At 40.1% G+C, this 17,373-nt stretch overlaps 1 protein-coding gene across 1 annotated transcript; it reads right to left on the bottom strand.

Annotated features, from left to right (window-relative positions):
- Window positions 1-3,522: 3,522 nt before the first annotated feature.
- On the bottom strand, window positions 3,523-9,840 carry LOC147881405 (putative sucrose-phosphate synthase 2). Its single transcript, XM_087369988.1, has 13 exons — window positions 9,561-9,840; window positions 9,356-9,445; window positions 8,689-8,912; window positions 7,432-7,495; window positions 6,640-7,341; window positions 6,421-6,555; window positions 6,091-6,222; window positions 5,799-5,975; window positions 5,643-5,696; window positions 5,494-5,556; window positions 4,296-5,264; window positions 4,067-4,194; window positions 3,523-3,963 (listed from the first exon to the last, which is right to left on the bottom strand). The coding sequence occupies exons 1-13, from the start codon at window positions 9,741-9,743 to the stop codon at window positions 3,693-3,695; spliced, it is 3,192 nt and encodes a 1,063-aa protein (XP_087226114.1). The 5' UTR covers window positions 9,744-9,840; the 3' UTR covers window positions 3,523-3,692.
- Between the last annotated feature and the right edge of the window lie 7,533 nt (window positions 9,841-17,373).

Below are 17,373 nucleotides of genomic sequence, written 5' to 3' on the forward strand. Positions count from 1 at the left end.
ACATTTGGATAGATACAGTATATACTTTGGTGGCCATTTAGGGGAGCATGCAGGGGTCATTATGGGCAGCATCTATCAGCATGACTTTTTTTTAAAGAGTGGAGTGGTTCCCTATTCAAGGTTGAGGTGGAACTTTTAGCCTCCACCATGTATTTTCTCTAGCTCTTTTACACAAGCTTGATTTTTTACACGATCTTGATTTGACCCTATCATGGTATTCATTTCTTCATACCTCGCATGATGTAACTTTTCACCAAGCATGCTCTCGGAGTTTCTTTCATACCTAATAGAAATCCTTTCTTTTTTTAATAAAAGAATATGCACATCTTAAGTTGGTCGCACTCATGGAAACAACTCAGGAAATAACTAGATTCGGGCAAGTAGCTGTATTGACTGGAGAATATGTTTTAATTTAATTTTGTAATTCTAGCATATAACTACACGTTTTGATTTCAGTAATTTAAATAATGCACATAGCACTTTGCATTCAGCATATAGCATTTGGCATTATGCACATAGTACTTTACATTTAGCATATAAACACATATTTATATGGGGGAGAGTTGGCATACTTCGTCTCCAAAAATCATAAAACCAAGGAGTTCACCCTTTCTTAGGGTTCATTTTAATTTGCATTTATCACAAAGAAATTTGAGTTTTGCACATAGCAATTTGAATTTGGCACATAGCACTTTGCATTTAACTTATAGTACTTTGCATTTAGCACATAACCACACATTTGTGTGAGGGGAGATTTGGCATGTTTCCTCTCCAAAAATTATAAGACCAAGGAACGTGCCCTTCCTTCGGTTCAGTTTAATTTTCATTTAGCACATAGCAATTTGAATTTTGTATATAGCAATTTGAATTTGGCACATAGCACTTTGCATTTGTCTTAGAGTGCTTTGCATTTAGCACATAACCACAGAGTTGTGTATGGGGAGAGTTGGTACACTTCCTCTCCAAAAATTATAAGACCAAGGAACTTGCGGTTTCATATAGATTTGCATTTAGCACATAGCAATTTGCATATAGCATATAGCAATTTGAATTTGGCACATAGCACTTTGCAGTCGGCAATCAGCATAGAGAATTTTGCATTTGCATTCAACAAATAGCACTTTGCATTCATAATATATGCAATTGGCTAGTCTACTCAATTAAAAGAAAAACCAATTGTATGGAAGAAAAATTTACCTTTTCAGCAATTGAGAATCATGGGAAGATGAGGATCACAATTTAATTGTCAACATAGCAAAGAACAATTAGTGAGAACTAATGGTTCTTCAACTCGTTGTCCCTTCATGTAATGTTGTTACTCTTGAGCTGCATTTTATAGGTCCTTCATCTTATTCCCTTGCTCATAAATGGCTTGCATTTATAGGTCCTTCATCTTATTCCCTTGCTCATAAATGGCTTGCAATGTATCCTAGATGCTTTCTAGCCGATGGTCACTCTTAACGACACCGATTAAAAGATTTAAACTATTCATGCAGCCTTTCTGCTTCTCGAAGACCCTGTAATGTTGGCGGATACTACACAATGACTTGCCCTAGGTGACCCTCCTTTCCGTGTGATGATTTTGGCCCATCCAAAGTATGAGAAATATCTTAATTTATACAAGGATGAAGGAAGGGGAAAGTGCAAAGGGTTGAATGTAGAATCAAGTCAGAAGAAAGGAAATATGAAATGCTAGTAGAGGTGCATACGATATGAGAATGCATGATTCGCAGAAAAAGAGGTACGAACCGTTTGCATGGTTCTGGTACGAGCAGGCACCAGATTGTAATTGAGCACCTCCTCGGTGGGATCAAGTGCAGTGATGGTGTCAAGAGGCTTCCCTTTTTTCTGAATAGTAAATTCAAAAACTCGGTAAAATGGCCGAAAACACCCGATGAAACTCCAAATCTCCCATTAGCAGCTAGGGATTGCTGGTAGATTTGTGTTGGATTTCGTTGCCAATACTACCTCTACTACCAATACTACTTGTGTTGGATTTCGTTGCCAACACTACCTGTACTTGAGTTCGAATCAAATTACTCAAATGCTTAGACTCCCAAATTGTTCCCATCGATCCCTACCATAGTATTTCTTTGCTTGACCACCTCCAGAAACGGCCAGATTACAAGGCCTCGCTTTTGAAGAAACGCAGATCTTGAAATTCCTCGCGGCTAAGGCTCTTTCGAATGATGGGGACGAGGGAGAGCTTGACCTCATCGTGAAGTGGCTTGTCGACCAGGAGGATCGAATGAGGAGCTTCTATTACGAAGGACTTCAAGCGGAGGGCTTGTCTGATGTAATTTGGCATGTGGTTTTAGATGCTCCATTTGTGGTCGCAATCCTGCATTTCTTCTACAAGGAACATTCTAAACGGTCGAAAGACGACCAAGATCGACAACACAGAGAGAATGTTTAGAAACCTAGCCGCCTACGAAAGTCACATGGGAGACAAAGTGGATGTGTTTTCGTATTTCATTTTATGGATTACTTGATCGGTACTCTAGATGATGTAGATCTGCTAGTGGGAAAGAAGATCATTAGGGAGCAACAAGCACGTTGCGGGGATGTGGAACGAGCTATGTAGCTGGAACATGGTGTCCATGCTCTCGCAAAAGCATAGCGAAGTGGGTCAAACGCCGGTATCTCGCAAAACCGTGGTGGTTGGCGCTTTCTTTGATTTTCGCCTTACTTCGGCTGGTCATGACGTTCGTGATAATCTTGTATACCATTCTGATCTACTATGTCAAGGAATTGCAACGATGGCACTCATCGAATCAACACATATTGGTCGCGTAATATCCGATTCATATTGTCGCCGATGATAACTTTCAGCAAAATCTCTCTCAAATCTGGCTACAATTAGCAAAATCTGACAGTGTCTTGCTAAATCTCAAACTTCGTGTTGATGTCGTGGACCATTTTGACCTACTATAAGGAGATCCATGAAGCAGACTGAGATGCTTTACATTTTAATACTGGGATGAAATACTTCTATCCTCGCTAATGGAAAGAGTCTAGAAAGAGATGTAGCAAAATGGAAAGATGTGCATCCAACGAAGAAGACAAAAGATGGAGATCTCTAGCACAACGATGGAGATAGCAGTTTCTTGCGTATGGAGACGAAACGGTATGCTGTGAGATAGGGATTTTCTTGTCATTAATAAAATTACAATTAATATTTAAAATAAAAACACGTGGCTCAAGCAGAAGGAACTATTTCATTTCATGGCACAATGCTACTTGCCTAAAAAATATATCTTAGTGCCCCAAAATTGTATATATCTTAGTGCCCCAAAATTGTATATATTTTTTCTTTGAGAGGTGTTTAAGGTGCCTTTCATTTTAGTAATACAAGTAAATATGTCTAGGCTTCATTTTCTTGAAAGAATTCTGAAACAAGAATAACCGCAGAGCAGCCAACTATCCATTAGATTGGGATTAAGGAAGACACTAAAATTTTGAAAGCATAATGGTTTTAAAGGTAAAATACAAGTCTTGAATCTTTTACATATACGTCAGTAAACACTTGTCGGCTACTCATGCTTCTTCTCACACTGCTAGTGTGTAGAGAAAAACTCTCTACGTAGAGTGACTTTCCTTGTTTTCTTTTACCTTGGGATTTCAAGGGTCACTAAAGGTAAACGAGAGAGTTGGGTTTTCCCAATAAAGCAAGGGGTATCTTCGAAGAAACTTCATGAAATTTTTTTCAAGGCACAATGTATTTCTTCAGAGTTAAATCCATTCTCTGTCACAACAATGTTTGGGCTTTCTAATGGCACCACATCATCCTTTTGATAGCTGTGACTACCACGTAAAAGCCTATCACATCCACCTTCAACAGCATCCTTCAAAATTACCGTTCTGTGAACCCCTGAGAGCAGCTGCTCGTAGTCTGTATCTCCAGTTTCCCCTACAAAAACAAATGAACTACGCATATCTGTTCCCCATCGAACAAACAAATACCTGCAAGAGAGAGCACGATTACATAACTCGAGAATGTTAAGAATAACAGTATCCATCTTGGGTTCAATAGAAAGCATGCATATATTTATGGTTCCCATGGTACCTTAGAGCCTGTGCCCGCGACGCCAGCAGCGGAAGAATATGCAACTTTGATTCATTCCTGCAGTAGATTGCATGGCACCTTAATCCACGCATTCTCAGTTTCTTGCGAAGTTCTTCCACGTTTGGAACCTGACCCACAAGCCAAAAGCTGGATGCTTGTCATCGTCTGCAAATAATTAGGATTACAGTTACACAGATTCACGGACATCGCAGTTAAACCCATTGCTTACTTTTGTGGGATCTTTGACTTGATAGGCAAGACAGTGGGAATTTGAGTTCTTCTGGTCCTCGATGAGCACATTTTCTCCCCTGTAACTTGTCTTCTCTCCTCCATCAACGTTCAATAGTCTAGCCATGGTCTTTTTTAAGCCATCCCCACCCCATCTGTACTCAATGTGTGTACTATAGTCTGGATCTGGAAAAAACTGTGCTTCCAATGTACCTGGGTAATAAAGTTCACTCCCACTACTACAAACCAGTGCATCAAAATCATTTTGTAACCCACCTGAATTCAGTACGTCTAAGGATTCCTTTAATGACAAAGCAGTAGATAAGACAAAACCCGGTGGCCGTGATAACTGGTCATGCCGTGCAGATTTCATGATTTCCCTTATTTTCAGCACTAAAGTAACACCGGGTCTTCCTGAGGAGCTGTAGGAGTCAACAGCTATCACAATTATCTTTCCCCTCTTCCGAAAAACTGGAACTTTGGTAACTATATTGCCACTACTCAAAGAAGACCTTTCAATATTAGTAGATTTCTTAAAATCGTTCTGCTCAACTGGTGCCTCCTTCCTAATTTTCTCTAGTTCATGCTTCAAGTTTGATGCAGAAATGCTGCTGTGTCGCATGGCCTTCTGTATTTCAAGGTTTTCAAACAAATCACTTCCTGGTATCTTATCATCAATAGAAAGCCGCAAAGAAATATCATGGACGTCTCTTAAGGAGTCTCCTTGTGATTCCTCGTCCATTTGACCAGTGATGCCAGCTTGATCCTGCCAGTGAGGATGTCTCATCCTGCAAAGGGCAATGCGAGACAGGTAAGTGCGGCAATGCTGCGGCCAGGAGAAAAAGTGTATGTTTTTCAGTCCATTTTGCCTGCATTCTGCCCATAAGTTCCTATCTGAAACCAATCTCAGCAAAGCATCTGATATAGCCTGCTGATCATGAGGGTCTACCAGCAAGCCATTACCCAACACCTGAAATGTAAAATGAACCATGAGAAAGAACTAGATATGTTGCAGAATATGTTAGTAAAGCAAGGAATGAAAAGACACTGATGATGAGATTGAATATCCTAGGACTGTTTTAAGGATTTACTACATACTCTGTGGATATGTTGCAGAATATGTTAGTAAAGCAAGGAATGAAAAGACACTGATGATGAGATTGAATATCCTAGGACTGTTTTAAGGATTTACTACATACTCTGTGGATGTCTACTGGACCTCCATTTTGGGTTGCAACTATCGGTAAACCATGAGCAGCTGCCTGCAATGAAAACATAAGGTTAACCTTTTTACAAAAATTAACTGAGATGAAAGGCAATATGTGAATGGACAGTGATGCTGTATCACCTCAATGAGGGTGAGACCAAATGGTTCCACCAAAGCAGGGTTAATGAACACGCCCTGCTCAACAATCACAGCATGATTTCAGTTCATGGAGCTGCAGAAATGCCCATTTTCCCCTCCATTCCTTCTGCTCAAAGAGAGGAAACTGTAACTACATACCTTGGTTCTCGCAGCAAGGCGATATATGTCAGGCACATCTGACTGCTTGTGATGCTTGGGATATGCCACTACTCCATAGAGATCATACTTATCAACAAGCTTCAGGATGGTAGTAAGAACAACCGCATTTCCTCCTGACATTTCATCAATATCATGGCGGTTGCCCATGATTAATGTCTGTGAACAACAGGGCTAACAAATGTCAGGAAAGAAAAAAGAAAGCTTTCTTGTGCTCTCTACCTGAGGGAAAAACATCTAAAACTGTACTCCAAAATCCAGAACAATCACTAACCAGGTTGGCCAGATCCCTGAGTGGCTTGCACTCACCAAAAGCTTTCACTAGTGCGGTTATATTCTTTTTGGGGTCTGGGCGAGCAAGCGCTAGAATCATTGGTTTATGTGGATTGTTTAAAAATCGTCTGATCTGAAAAACGAAGCACCTATTAATTAGACTTTCTTTTCATCCCAATTCCTTTGAAGATGCTTAAACAAGCGCTAGAATCATTGGTTCATGTGGATTGTTTAAAAATCATCTGATCTGAAAAAGGAAGCATCTATTAATTAGATTTTCTTTCCATCCCAATTCCTTTGAAGATGCTTAAACAAAAGAAGATATCGTTACCTCTGACCAGATGGGAGGTTCTGTTTGCGGTGACACTGGGTCTCCACTAGATATGCTTGATTCAAAATCAATGTCTCCAGCTTCTCCAGAATCTGGGGCAAGAACATGACTGAAGTCCATCCCTGGGGGGATTACCTACAACAAAAGACAAATCACATAAGCTGTGCTATTTTGTACTCCTCTACTGGAGACAGCAGAAAGCATTCATAATTAACTCACCACCATGCGTGGCATGTACCGTCCATGGCAGCTCACACCCCGTCTTGTTCTTGCCCTCATAATTTTTTCGAGTTTCACATCAAAACCATCATATAATCCCCACTGCTCCTCAATTTCCTGGTGTGTACTCGTGATAACAAGCTCAGCGGCATCAAGTGAGAGTTCTTCTCCTTCAATGCGCCGCATGATCCTGTAAGTGGAATTGATGTCTTGTTTGGATTGACAGCCCTGCTTAAGCAGCTGCTCCATCTTGTTCCGACCAAGAGAGTGCCCAGTGAATACCATAGGAACATTCAATGCACCCGATAGTAGAGAAGCAATGTCCCCTGCATCAGCATAGTGACCATGGATAACGTAGGGCCAAACATGGCGTTCCCCACCATTGATTTGATCTCCCAGCACCTTCGCCATGTTGAATATATGTTTCAAAGAACCATCTACAAATTCTTGAATGTGGGGCCATAGTAATTCTTTGGGAATGTATGCATCACGTGGTCCACATGGAATACGTACAATGTAAGCCCCACTACTTTCACCCTCGCCACTTACATCTGCATCATCAGGTGTGTGTATAAGCATTTCTGTTGGTTCACCATAACTCCAATCCACATCTGGTGATGCAATTTGTCGTGTCAATAAATCCACTCGGTAGACCTCCGGCATCATTGCCAATGCCCTGGCCAATTCTACAACATACTTCACCTGTGACCAATTATTATGATCCTGCTGAGAAAGGATGGAGCTACAGCAAAGACCATTTAACATGAATTTATAGTTGTTTTTGTTGCATACCTGACCACCAGTATCTGAATCTCTACCCAGCTCCATATTCTCACCCCGAACAAGGCCATGCAAACTGGAGGAAAGTAGAATGCTATTACATATATGTCTACCTCCACAGTGATAAATTCACAACTGAAGACTATACAACACACAGATTTGTGACCCAATGTCTGTGCCTCTTTTTGTTATTAGTGTATGCAAAAAGGGAATAATGCTGAGGCCCGCATTTCCTGCCTCCTTTCTTTTATACAAACTAGAGAGTTCAAGAGATACGGTAAAAATTTGGTAATTGCCCTCCATTGCTCTTACAATAGAAAGCCCAATGGCATACTTTTTCAATTGGGATGAGAGTCTAGAATGTTCTGTTAAAATCAGTTCCTGGATCATAAGCAGATAGCAAAGAATATGTAAAAATAAAAATTGATGTTGAACATATTTTAGCACACAATAAGGGTCTAATTTTACAATGCACATGCGGATTCATAGTCAAACAGTTTAGTGCTGAAGGACCATTCCCTTTCCACCACATAGCATTTCAAAATTGGAGCTATCATTACTAGTCCAATATATAGTCCATACATTCACCCTTCCAAGTTAAGCACTTGACAGTCAAAAACTGAGGCAGATTGTATTATGCACTTCGATCGAGAAAGTATATTTGCCAATGCCTGGACGAACATATACATAACTTGAAACATTTCTTGATCACATGGCGGAAAAGCACAAAAACTTGCAAAATTGAGCAGCGCTAATAAATCAAATCAAATAATATGAAGAGCCCCTACGGTAAAATGAGTCCACCGAGACAGTCAAGAGAGACAAACCATCTGATTAACAAGACACCAGGCTGGTTAGATATGATGGTTTTCCACTTTCTGCGCCTACCCGAAACCTATTACGTTGTCAACGTTATACAAATTCTTTTGCTTGATCTATTAGTGTAGCCACCAAAAATATACGAAGTTGTAGATGAGTTCGTATACAGCTATCACATTGCTGTTGATTACCAACACAGCTAACAAGACTCCAGGTATGTTGCTTTAAAATCTTGACTAGGAGCAGCAGCATAATTCACGGAACAATCAGTACGGTTCTTGTAAATAAGAAACTGGATTGGCCCATTATTGGCACATGTCATCGTATTCTTTCAGACCACAGTTAAATCAAAGCTGCAAAATTGTCTTCCACGTACAAGTTTTGGGAAATATTGAATCGAAAGCATGTGGCAAAATTTGTAAGATGATACAGATAGAGCATATATAATACCTTATTAAAACTATATACAAACATTTGGTTCTTTCCGGCTCCTCATTTGGCATTTCAATATCTGAATAGTTTCTGGACAACTTTAAGCCGGTCAACATGGACTCTGTATCCAACTTCTCCCCTTCCGATAGTTCTTCTGCCAGTTCTTCTGTGGCATCTCTACGGCCTTGTTCCCGTTCCGCACGACGGCAAGCCAACCTTTGCATATCTTCCGGCCATTCAAGCTGCATCACACAATTGCAGTATGGGCATATATTTCAGTCTGGAAATAAATCACCGCAACTTGCGTGGAGCTTATGTCACATCAACATGAGAACAGATCAATGAAACGGATGTAAGACAGAGTTCAGCCTTCACTATATTGAAATTGGCTGCAGTGAAAAGACTCAAAATACAACTCATTGTCCATTCGCTCCACGGTTGCGAAAAAGTTCTCAATATGATACTTACGTCACAGTAACAAAACGAAACCATCAGCTCAAATTATAAGAAAAGTCGGTTAGAAATCTCGTGCCGTTACAGAGACTCGGAGACAATTGAAAACATGAAACATCTACAGACATCAGCTTACTAATATGCAAAAAGTAGTAACTCAAGCAACATTCCTCGTGCCAGGTAATCTGATCGACCAAAGGTTACGCGCAGTCCACAAACTTAAAAAACAGACCTGTTTCTTTCTGCGAGTCAAGTGCCAGATTCTCCAACACAGATTCTCCATCCGGGTGTTTCGCTCCTGAGAATTCCTCATCGCAGTGGCCTGAAATCATTCTTAGAAATTATTCTTGACGCTCCACAGGACGCATCTGAAACGTCATAGCTTGGGTAGCGTAGAGGCACAGACGTTGTAATTGACTTCTAACAAGCTTGCATACCTTCATCCATGTGCGATGAAGATCACGCTCATCGTAGCCAGTGACTACCTCCTTGACAAAATATTTCGTGGGACTGAAGCTGCAGCGTTCGCGCAAAGCTATTGGCGAGCGATTCTCGTCAATTCCAGCTCCAGAGTCGAGGATGGCCTCAAGGTATCCATTGATCCATTCGTTACCAGCCATGGTGGCAGTGCTATTCCTTAAACTGCAGTCGAGTCTATGAGTAGAGGAATGGTTATTGAAAACTGTGACAATATTCAAGCAAAGCTTGCTTCGCCGATACTCCTAGCAAGCTTTGCCAGCCTCCATCCAGAAGCTCTGTCAGTGTACTATATTGGCTTGTCAATGTAGAAAAACGTGTTGTTGCGGAAGGAGGGTGGCAAAAGCGAGCAAGCTTTTGGCTAAAAGAAGAGGCTACCCATGAAAGCCGCTCCAGGTTGGTGCACCCAATTCGTAAAGGAGCTTGCGCTCTAGCCAGCTCTCTTTTCCACGCTAGTTTCTGTTCAATCAGTCCGCTCCACCACCCACAGGCTCCAGCTTTTCAACCCAGCACGCAATGCCCTCGCTCTTTGTTTCAATCATCCGCCTCCAGCTTTCACATCATCACATGCATCCCCTCGCACTCTCACTTAACCGTCATCGAATCTCCGCCCACACAAACTCAACGGTAGCTCGGGCATCCCACCTACGCGCAGCCAATATTCCACGTCTCTTTGAACCCAGGCTTTTCAATCGCACACATATGGGCTACGGCATGAAAGACTGCGGCTTTTTACGGAAACACAAGAGTTCCCGTGGAGATCCCCCGCTCGCTCGCTCAATCAATCAGCGCGCTGATACTGGCGAGCAGGCTTTTCACGCACGGAGGAAAATTCCCTTGCTCCGCTAGTCAGTCAGCGCGCTGCAAGCTGCAGCATCAAAAGGACGCGCTCTTCAAATCCATTCAGCGTTGAAGACAAGCTTCAAAACAAATAATCAATTCAGAGTTGCATAATAACTTCAAACTAGATCGGAACTAAATCATGAGTTAATGTCAGAGCGTGATGTTATTTAAGAAGTATTAATTCTTAAATAGAAAATCACACCGAACCTCCTTATTTATCATGACCTTCGTACTTGAGGACAATGAATCCTTTCTTCTCTTTGGAAAAACCAGAAATCAAAGGCTCCTCAAGGAGGCTAAAAGAAAGATGTTTCTTCTTCGCTCCCTCACTAGGTACAATCGTCTTGCACCTACTTACTTTTCAGTAAGTGAATTCTTAACTAGGCTTGTGGCAAGTAGCCTTTTCGTCATGGAGCACATAACCTATTTTGTTAGGTTTTTAAAGGGAAAAAGAGAATGAGTAAAATTGTGGACATGAAACACGACATAGAGTCCATTAGGACCCAATCCTTCCTGCAAAGGTCATGGGTGATGATTTATTATCGAGTTGGCGATGTCTGTAGTGTCTGTGCCTCCAAAAGTGGCGCATCCTTTTGTCGACTTTTACTAATGCACGCGCGCTGGTAGGATAATTGCAATCTGCAGCACTGATGGAGCACACAACAAATTACAAGAAAGCATCATGTCTTGATGCGTGGAAGTTGAAACCTTTACGAAGATAGTGATGTGGTTTAATCCCATAAATACTTGGGTAAAGTAGATGGTAGTTGTGAACACTACAAATTGTGATTACGGCACACAAATACGACAAATTGTGATAATTCCACTTGAACGTGGCACAAGGCTTTTATTCATAAAGTATCTTCTTTAAGGACTTTCCTTTAGCAAATCCATGAACAAATTATTGTACAATCATCTCTTTACTATGATTCTTTTCAAGAATATAAGGGAACTATTATATCAATGGGAGAGCAACACACTGTCTCTTTTAAAGGTATCACTGGGACAAAAAATTTGTATGTGTTTCAAGGTACCAGATATTGTGCATGGAAGACAAAGATGAAATTGGTCCTTCAAAGTGACAAGCTTTTGGGCATTGTCAAAGGCAAAAGTCAACGTCCTGTTCAACCAATTGATGAAAATGGAAATCCACTTGAGCTAAGGATATTTATAATGCTTGGATAAAGGCAACTGCAGAATGGAAAGAAAAAGATCAAGCTGCTCGAGGATTAACTCTATATGCTCTCAAGGATTCAATTTTGATGGATGCAAAAAGTCTACAACATTCGCATGAGGTTTGGAATTATTTAGAAAAAACTTTTCTTAGGAGGACTACTCAAGAAGTGCTTCATCTTTGAAATTATCTGTCAAATTTGGATTATAAAATTACTAACTCTCTTGATGACTAGTGCATCGAGAAGTTCAAATCTATTTTGGAGCAAATGTCTACTGCAAGTCCACATGTTCCAAAGGATCAATTTTGGATAGTATCACAACAACACAAAGTAACTATAGACGCACTTGGTAGACATGCAAAATAGCGGGTGCGTCTATAGGCGTTGCTTGAGTAGAGGAATTACAAGCGCGTCTACAACTCGTCTATTTGCGCGTTTAAATAGCGCGTCTATTTGCACGTTTAAACTGAGAAAATACAGGCCCATCTAACATCGCGTTTATCAGCGCGTCTATTTGCGCATGTATTAACACGTCTATTTACGCGTTTAAACTGAGAAAATATTGGCCCGTCTAACGTAACGTTTATCAGCGCGTCTATTTGCGCGTGTATTAGCGCATTTATTTACGCATTTACACTGGGAATCAGACGCGTATTTAGACGCGTATATAGACGCAAACCAGAGAATACAGAAAGAACACCTATTTTATTAATTTTGGACTTTTTCTGTGTTTTTGGATGAAGCCCAAAAATCCTTCCCAAATGAAAAGTTTACTTTGTGAAAATATTCTTCCCAAATCAAAATTTTACTTTTTGAAAATATTCTTCCCAAATGAAAAGTTCACTTTGTGGCACTATCATATTCACATAAAAATATTATTTTTTCAATCTATACTTTTGCACCAACATGCAAGAATTTGAAATAATCCTATATTAGAAATTCTAGCTATATTTAAGTTATTTGTTAATTTAATTATTTTTAATATTTTTCCTTGACGTTTTTCCTTGACGTGATAAATTTATAAATCCATGAAAGCAGACTTAAATATTTCATGAAAATAACATTGTCACTCGCAATATGCACAAAATTTTTAAAACTTTTAATAAATAGAAAAAAGACATGATGCCATAAGACCCAAGTTTTGTATTGAACCAAAGAGGTATAATAGCAATTATAGCTATTATTATATGATTACATTGAGAGACTTTGCTCTCAGCTAGAGTCTTTATATCCAAAATGATATAGATTGAACATATGTTTACAATTTAAATTGTTGCTCTTAAAGAGCCTCAATTCGTGCCATCTACATAATTTGACTCCCCATTGTCTTATTGCTCAATGTCACGACAGTCCCTTGCCAGGTGCCATCTGCATAATTTGACTCCCACTTGTCTTGCCAAGCCTTGCCCCTTGGGTGCATTGACTCCCCATTGTCTTATTGCTCAATGTGATAGTCCCTTGCCAAGTGCCATCTGCATTAACTCCCTATTGTCTTGCCAAGCCTTGACCCTTGGGTGACATCCAGTGCAAAATATAGGTGCCATCTACATTAACTCCCACTTGTCTTGCCAAGCCTTGCCCCTTGGGTGCATTGACTCCCCATTGTCTTATTGCTCAATGTGATAGTCCCTTGCCAGGTGCCATCTGCATTAACTCCCTATTGTCTTGCCAAGCCTTGACCCTTGGGTGACATCCAGTGCATATTTTGACTCTCATTTGACACAGGAGGTGATGACTCTGATTATAATTGTCTTGAATTGGCTTCTTGCCTAGTACCCAAATAAAATCCTTCAATGGACTTCAATACAAAGCTTTAATCATGGACATTCTTCATTTGCACTGTCTCCTTCTACTTCCTCCATGGCGAGCATCCTTAAAAATTCGTGTATATGCAAAATAGTTTGCTGTGGTATTTTTATTTTTCCTTCTACCTCATATCCCATGCGCTTCTTTGATTTCTTTGCCCTTGAATTCCAAGACACTATGATTGTCTCCATCGAAACTTGAGAGACCGCTTCATCATTTGGGACCCACTCCTTCATTATACAATGTGTTGTTATCCATATTCTCCTTCTTGCCCTTTGGCTCATACCATACCGCTGTAAATGTTGTAGCTCTCCCTTGGTCATCTCTTTGCACATCAACTACTTTTGCAACCCAAAACTTCACATTCTCATATTCATCATCCGATGGCCAAACCACAATAAAACAATCGACCTCTATATCTACTTGTGGCATAAACTCTCTCTTCTTCGGTCCACAATATGGATGTGGGAGTAATGATACAAATTCATTTTCAAAGACTGGAGCTGGGCACAAATTGTTATGAACATTTGGCCAAAACATATTGCATTCTTCCTTGACATCCTTTGAGCCTCGCATGCTCTCAAGGTCCTTTATTAAATTTCGTGTCTTGTTAATTACAGTGGTAGTGTGTTCTCTCCAAGTAGGCTTCGAATCAAGATATCTTCGGAGCATTTCCTCTTTGTATGTAATAAATGCTTTTAATCCTTCTATTTCACAGTTAGACCTCTCATTGAATTCTTGTATAGGAGCCCATGTTGGATACCTTTCCTTGCTGGGAATTGAAGTTAAGAGACTGTAAGGTTCTTCACGTTCCCATTTTGTATCATGAGAATACTGTTGCCATTGCATTACGGGTTTTTCATCTTTTTAAAAAAAATGAAAGTAGTGTGGATTGGTATGACCTGTCAATGCATCACCACCCGTTTGTATGAAAGGTAGAATGAAGCTCTTCCAATCATACATTCTTTCGAGCCTCTCACATACTGTACTTCCCTTACGACCACCAACTTGCCTGCCACATCTTCTTACCAAGTCATCTATTGTCTCCACATCCTTGCATTTAAGCTCCCTTGAGACTGTGCTAAAAACCTGATCGATATCCTCATGTGTATGCCCAACATACAAAAATCCACATTCGACCTCATTGAAGATTTGATGAGCAACTAGCATGGAGCAGAATGCAAACATGAGTACATTCTTATTTTCTCGCCAGCAATTATCAGCTTGTATTCTCAAAGTCGGTGGTAGGCGACCTTTTTCTGCATGTACATTGCAAATTGGCTTCATAATAGATGTTACAACTTGATTGCTATCATGTAGATGCAAGGAATCAATCCATATATTTGCAAAGAACTTAATTCCATGCACTAACACTCCACATAGATGTGTCCTTAGAAAGTGCTTTCCTTGTAATTTAGGTGGAGTGGCAACAAAACAAGGCAATGTTGTTGTATTCTGATCCATGCCATCTACAATAAGGCACATGTAGTCATCAGGATGCAAAATAGCTTGCTCCTTCCAAAATGCATATTTTTATCCGGAATGTTGAATAAGGTCATGATGAGATTTTTGTTTTTTTTTGTATAATTCCCTTTGATTTGGACATCACTACTACACACGGATCCTATTGCGACGTTTACGTACCGACGTTTAGCGCCCGCTTAGCGCTAATCATCGATATAAAAAGTGGGTTTCGTAAATCGTCGCTATATAGCGACTGTTGCTGAAAGTCGCTATATAGTGACACTGAGACAAAATATTATAGCGACGTTTTTACAGAGAGGTTTTTTTTTTTTTAAAGGCCTTAAAAGTTAGTTTTTTCCAATGACAAATTTTTTTAAATTTTCATACATGTTTGAGCTCATAGAGAATAAAAAAATGAGAGCATGTACATCAAGCCTTTGAAGCTCATATATTCATGTCCAAGTTTGAGATGAGAAAAATCAAATAAGAGCATTTACATCAACTGTTTCATCTTGAGCCAAGTCTAAGGCGCCAAGCAAGTCTATCTCCAACTCTATACCGAGTTGATCTCCTATATCATCATCGTACTCTAGCATCGTACGTTCACCTAAAGGTATTTGATCATCTTCTTCAATAAAGCTTAAGTGTGGTGATTGATCTTGATGATTGTTGTCTTCTTCGTCAATATCGTGATCTCCATCCTCCTCCCGTGCGATGTCATTACGCGCATCTTCCTCTTGGCTCATATGGTGATCTACATCTTCTTCGCTAGATTCATCAATTGGATCCGGCATTGGTAGTGGCATCTCCATATCCACATCTCGATCTTCAAAAATTTACTTACTTCGTGGTGCAACTTGGATCACGTACCACCATCTTGGATCAGAACGATCCGGATGAAAAACCACCTATATTGAAGATGGGTGCCAAATGTCGTCAATTATATATATATCAATGGACTTTAAAAACGAAATCTTCAACTAATTAAATCATTAGTATGCACCTGCTCTGCACCTGCTCACAGTGCTCGGGAAGAACAAAAGTATCACTTTCATTGGTCCAATGTTTGGTGGAGTCTATTGCAAAGAGACCGCTACTATCTTTTCTCACTGTCGCATGGGGACCGTTGTAAGTAGTTCTAAACCATTTTACATCAAGAATGAAAATAGTAAATCGTCTGAAATCAATTTCATAGATGTCGCGTATGGTTCCACAATAATCCAACTGTGAGGAGAGAAGATTGGTATCCGAAGCACTTGCTCGGCTATCTTGTGTGAAGTTAGCCATGACTCCACAATCATACGTGACTCTCTTTGAATCGATGTGTTCCACGTGAAAATGTCATCCATATGACCATAATGCACTGTACTTTTTGTACTGTAAAAGAGCATCATTAAAACAATGAAGATGCACCTATTTTATAGCATATATTGCCACAAATAATTACTTAATTACGTCAAGAGATAAGAAACTTACATGCACCATACATCCAGATGATAACTCTCGCTCGCGCTCGTTTATTGTCTCTCCATCACGTTCGGCTTTAGGTAGAGCCAGTTGTAGCCAATCAAGTGACATGTGAGTAGGGAGAAGAGCCAGATCTCGTGGAGATGGTTGTGATCGCCTGTACATTACTCTGAATCTCGTCCTTGCATTTATTCTTTCTGCTTTGGCCACTTCATATCTCTCAATCCACTTCTGCATCTCAGGGCTATTGAGGATACAAAACTTATTGAATTTCTCCATTTGCTCTTCGCTCATCTTTCTTTCAATCCCTTTTCCTTGGGGAACCTCGCCAACGATGCGATCATCATCCTTGTTGTGCCAAGCTTGCGGCATATCAAGATCTGTGGATGCAAGAAACTCTATGATATATACTAATGACTCTTGCACAAGCCATCCCTCTGCCATGCTTGCTTCCAGTCTTGCTCTTTGTCTTACAAACCCCTTTAAAGTTTTCATAAACCGCTCGAGAAAAAAGATCCATCGACTATGAATGGTACCTGCTATAGCCACCTCATCAACTATGTGCACAAGCAAGTGGACTTGAGTTGTCATAATGCTCGAGGGAAAGTGCTTCTCAAGCAAGCATATGGCTTTGATGGATTCCACCCTAGCCTTCTCGATGCTCGATATAGAGATCTCTTTTTGAGATATCCACCTATTTCACATGTCCATGCATATGTAAGATATTTGAGATATCCACCTATTTCACATGTCCATGAAGAAAATACATAATGCGATTTGATAGTAAGCATACCTCACAATACCACAGATCTTGAATATAGCATTTCTAACATCTTCTTGTAAGCACCCTTTTATTGTAATTGGGAGGATGAACTATCAAAGCAACAATGAAGTCATGTCAACAATATAACATAATAATAATTACGCTAACGCATCACTATTATCGGTACACTAATTCTACTTAGAATACCTGTAAGACCTTGTGCCAATCATGGGACTTGAGCCACTAAGCTTATTG

This window comes from Dipteris shenzhenensis, chromosome 31 (assembly GCF_047967505.1).
Source record: "Dipteris shenzhenensis isolate YYH24624 ecotype China chromosome 31, Dip_SZ_1.0, whole genome shotgun sequence".
NCBI lineage: Eukaryota > Viridiplantae > Streptophyta > Polypodiopsida > Gleicheniales > Dipteridaceae > Dipteris > Dipteris shenzhenensis.

What these genes read in the sequence shown, in the direction of transcription:
- LOC147881405 (XM_087369988.1), bottom strand. Translation starts at nt 9,743, where the DNA reads ATGGCTGGTAACGAATGGATCAATGGATACCTTGAGGCCATCCTCGAC. An exon ending in GCCTTGCTGCGAGAACCAAG is followed by an intron (nt 5,697 to 5,798) that starts GTATGTAGTTAC and finishes ATTGTTGAGCAG; the next exon opens with GGCGTGTTCATTAACCCTGC. An exon ending in TCGCGGGCACAGGCTCTAAG is followed by an intron (nt 3,964 to 4,066) that starts GTACCATGGGAA and finishes TCTCTCTTGCAG; the next exon opens with GTATTTGTTTGTTCGATGGG.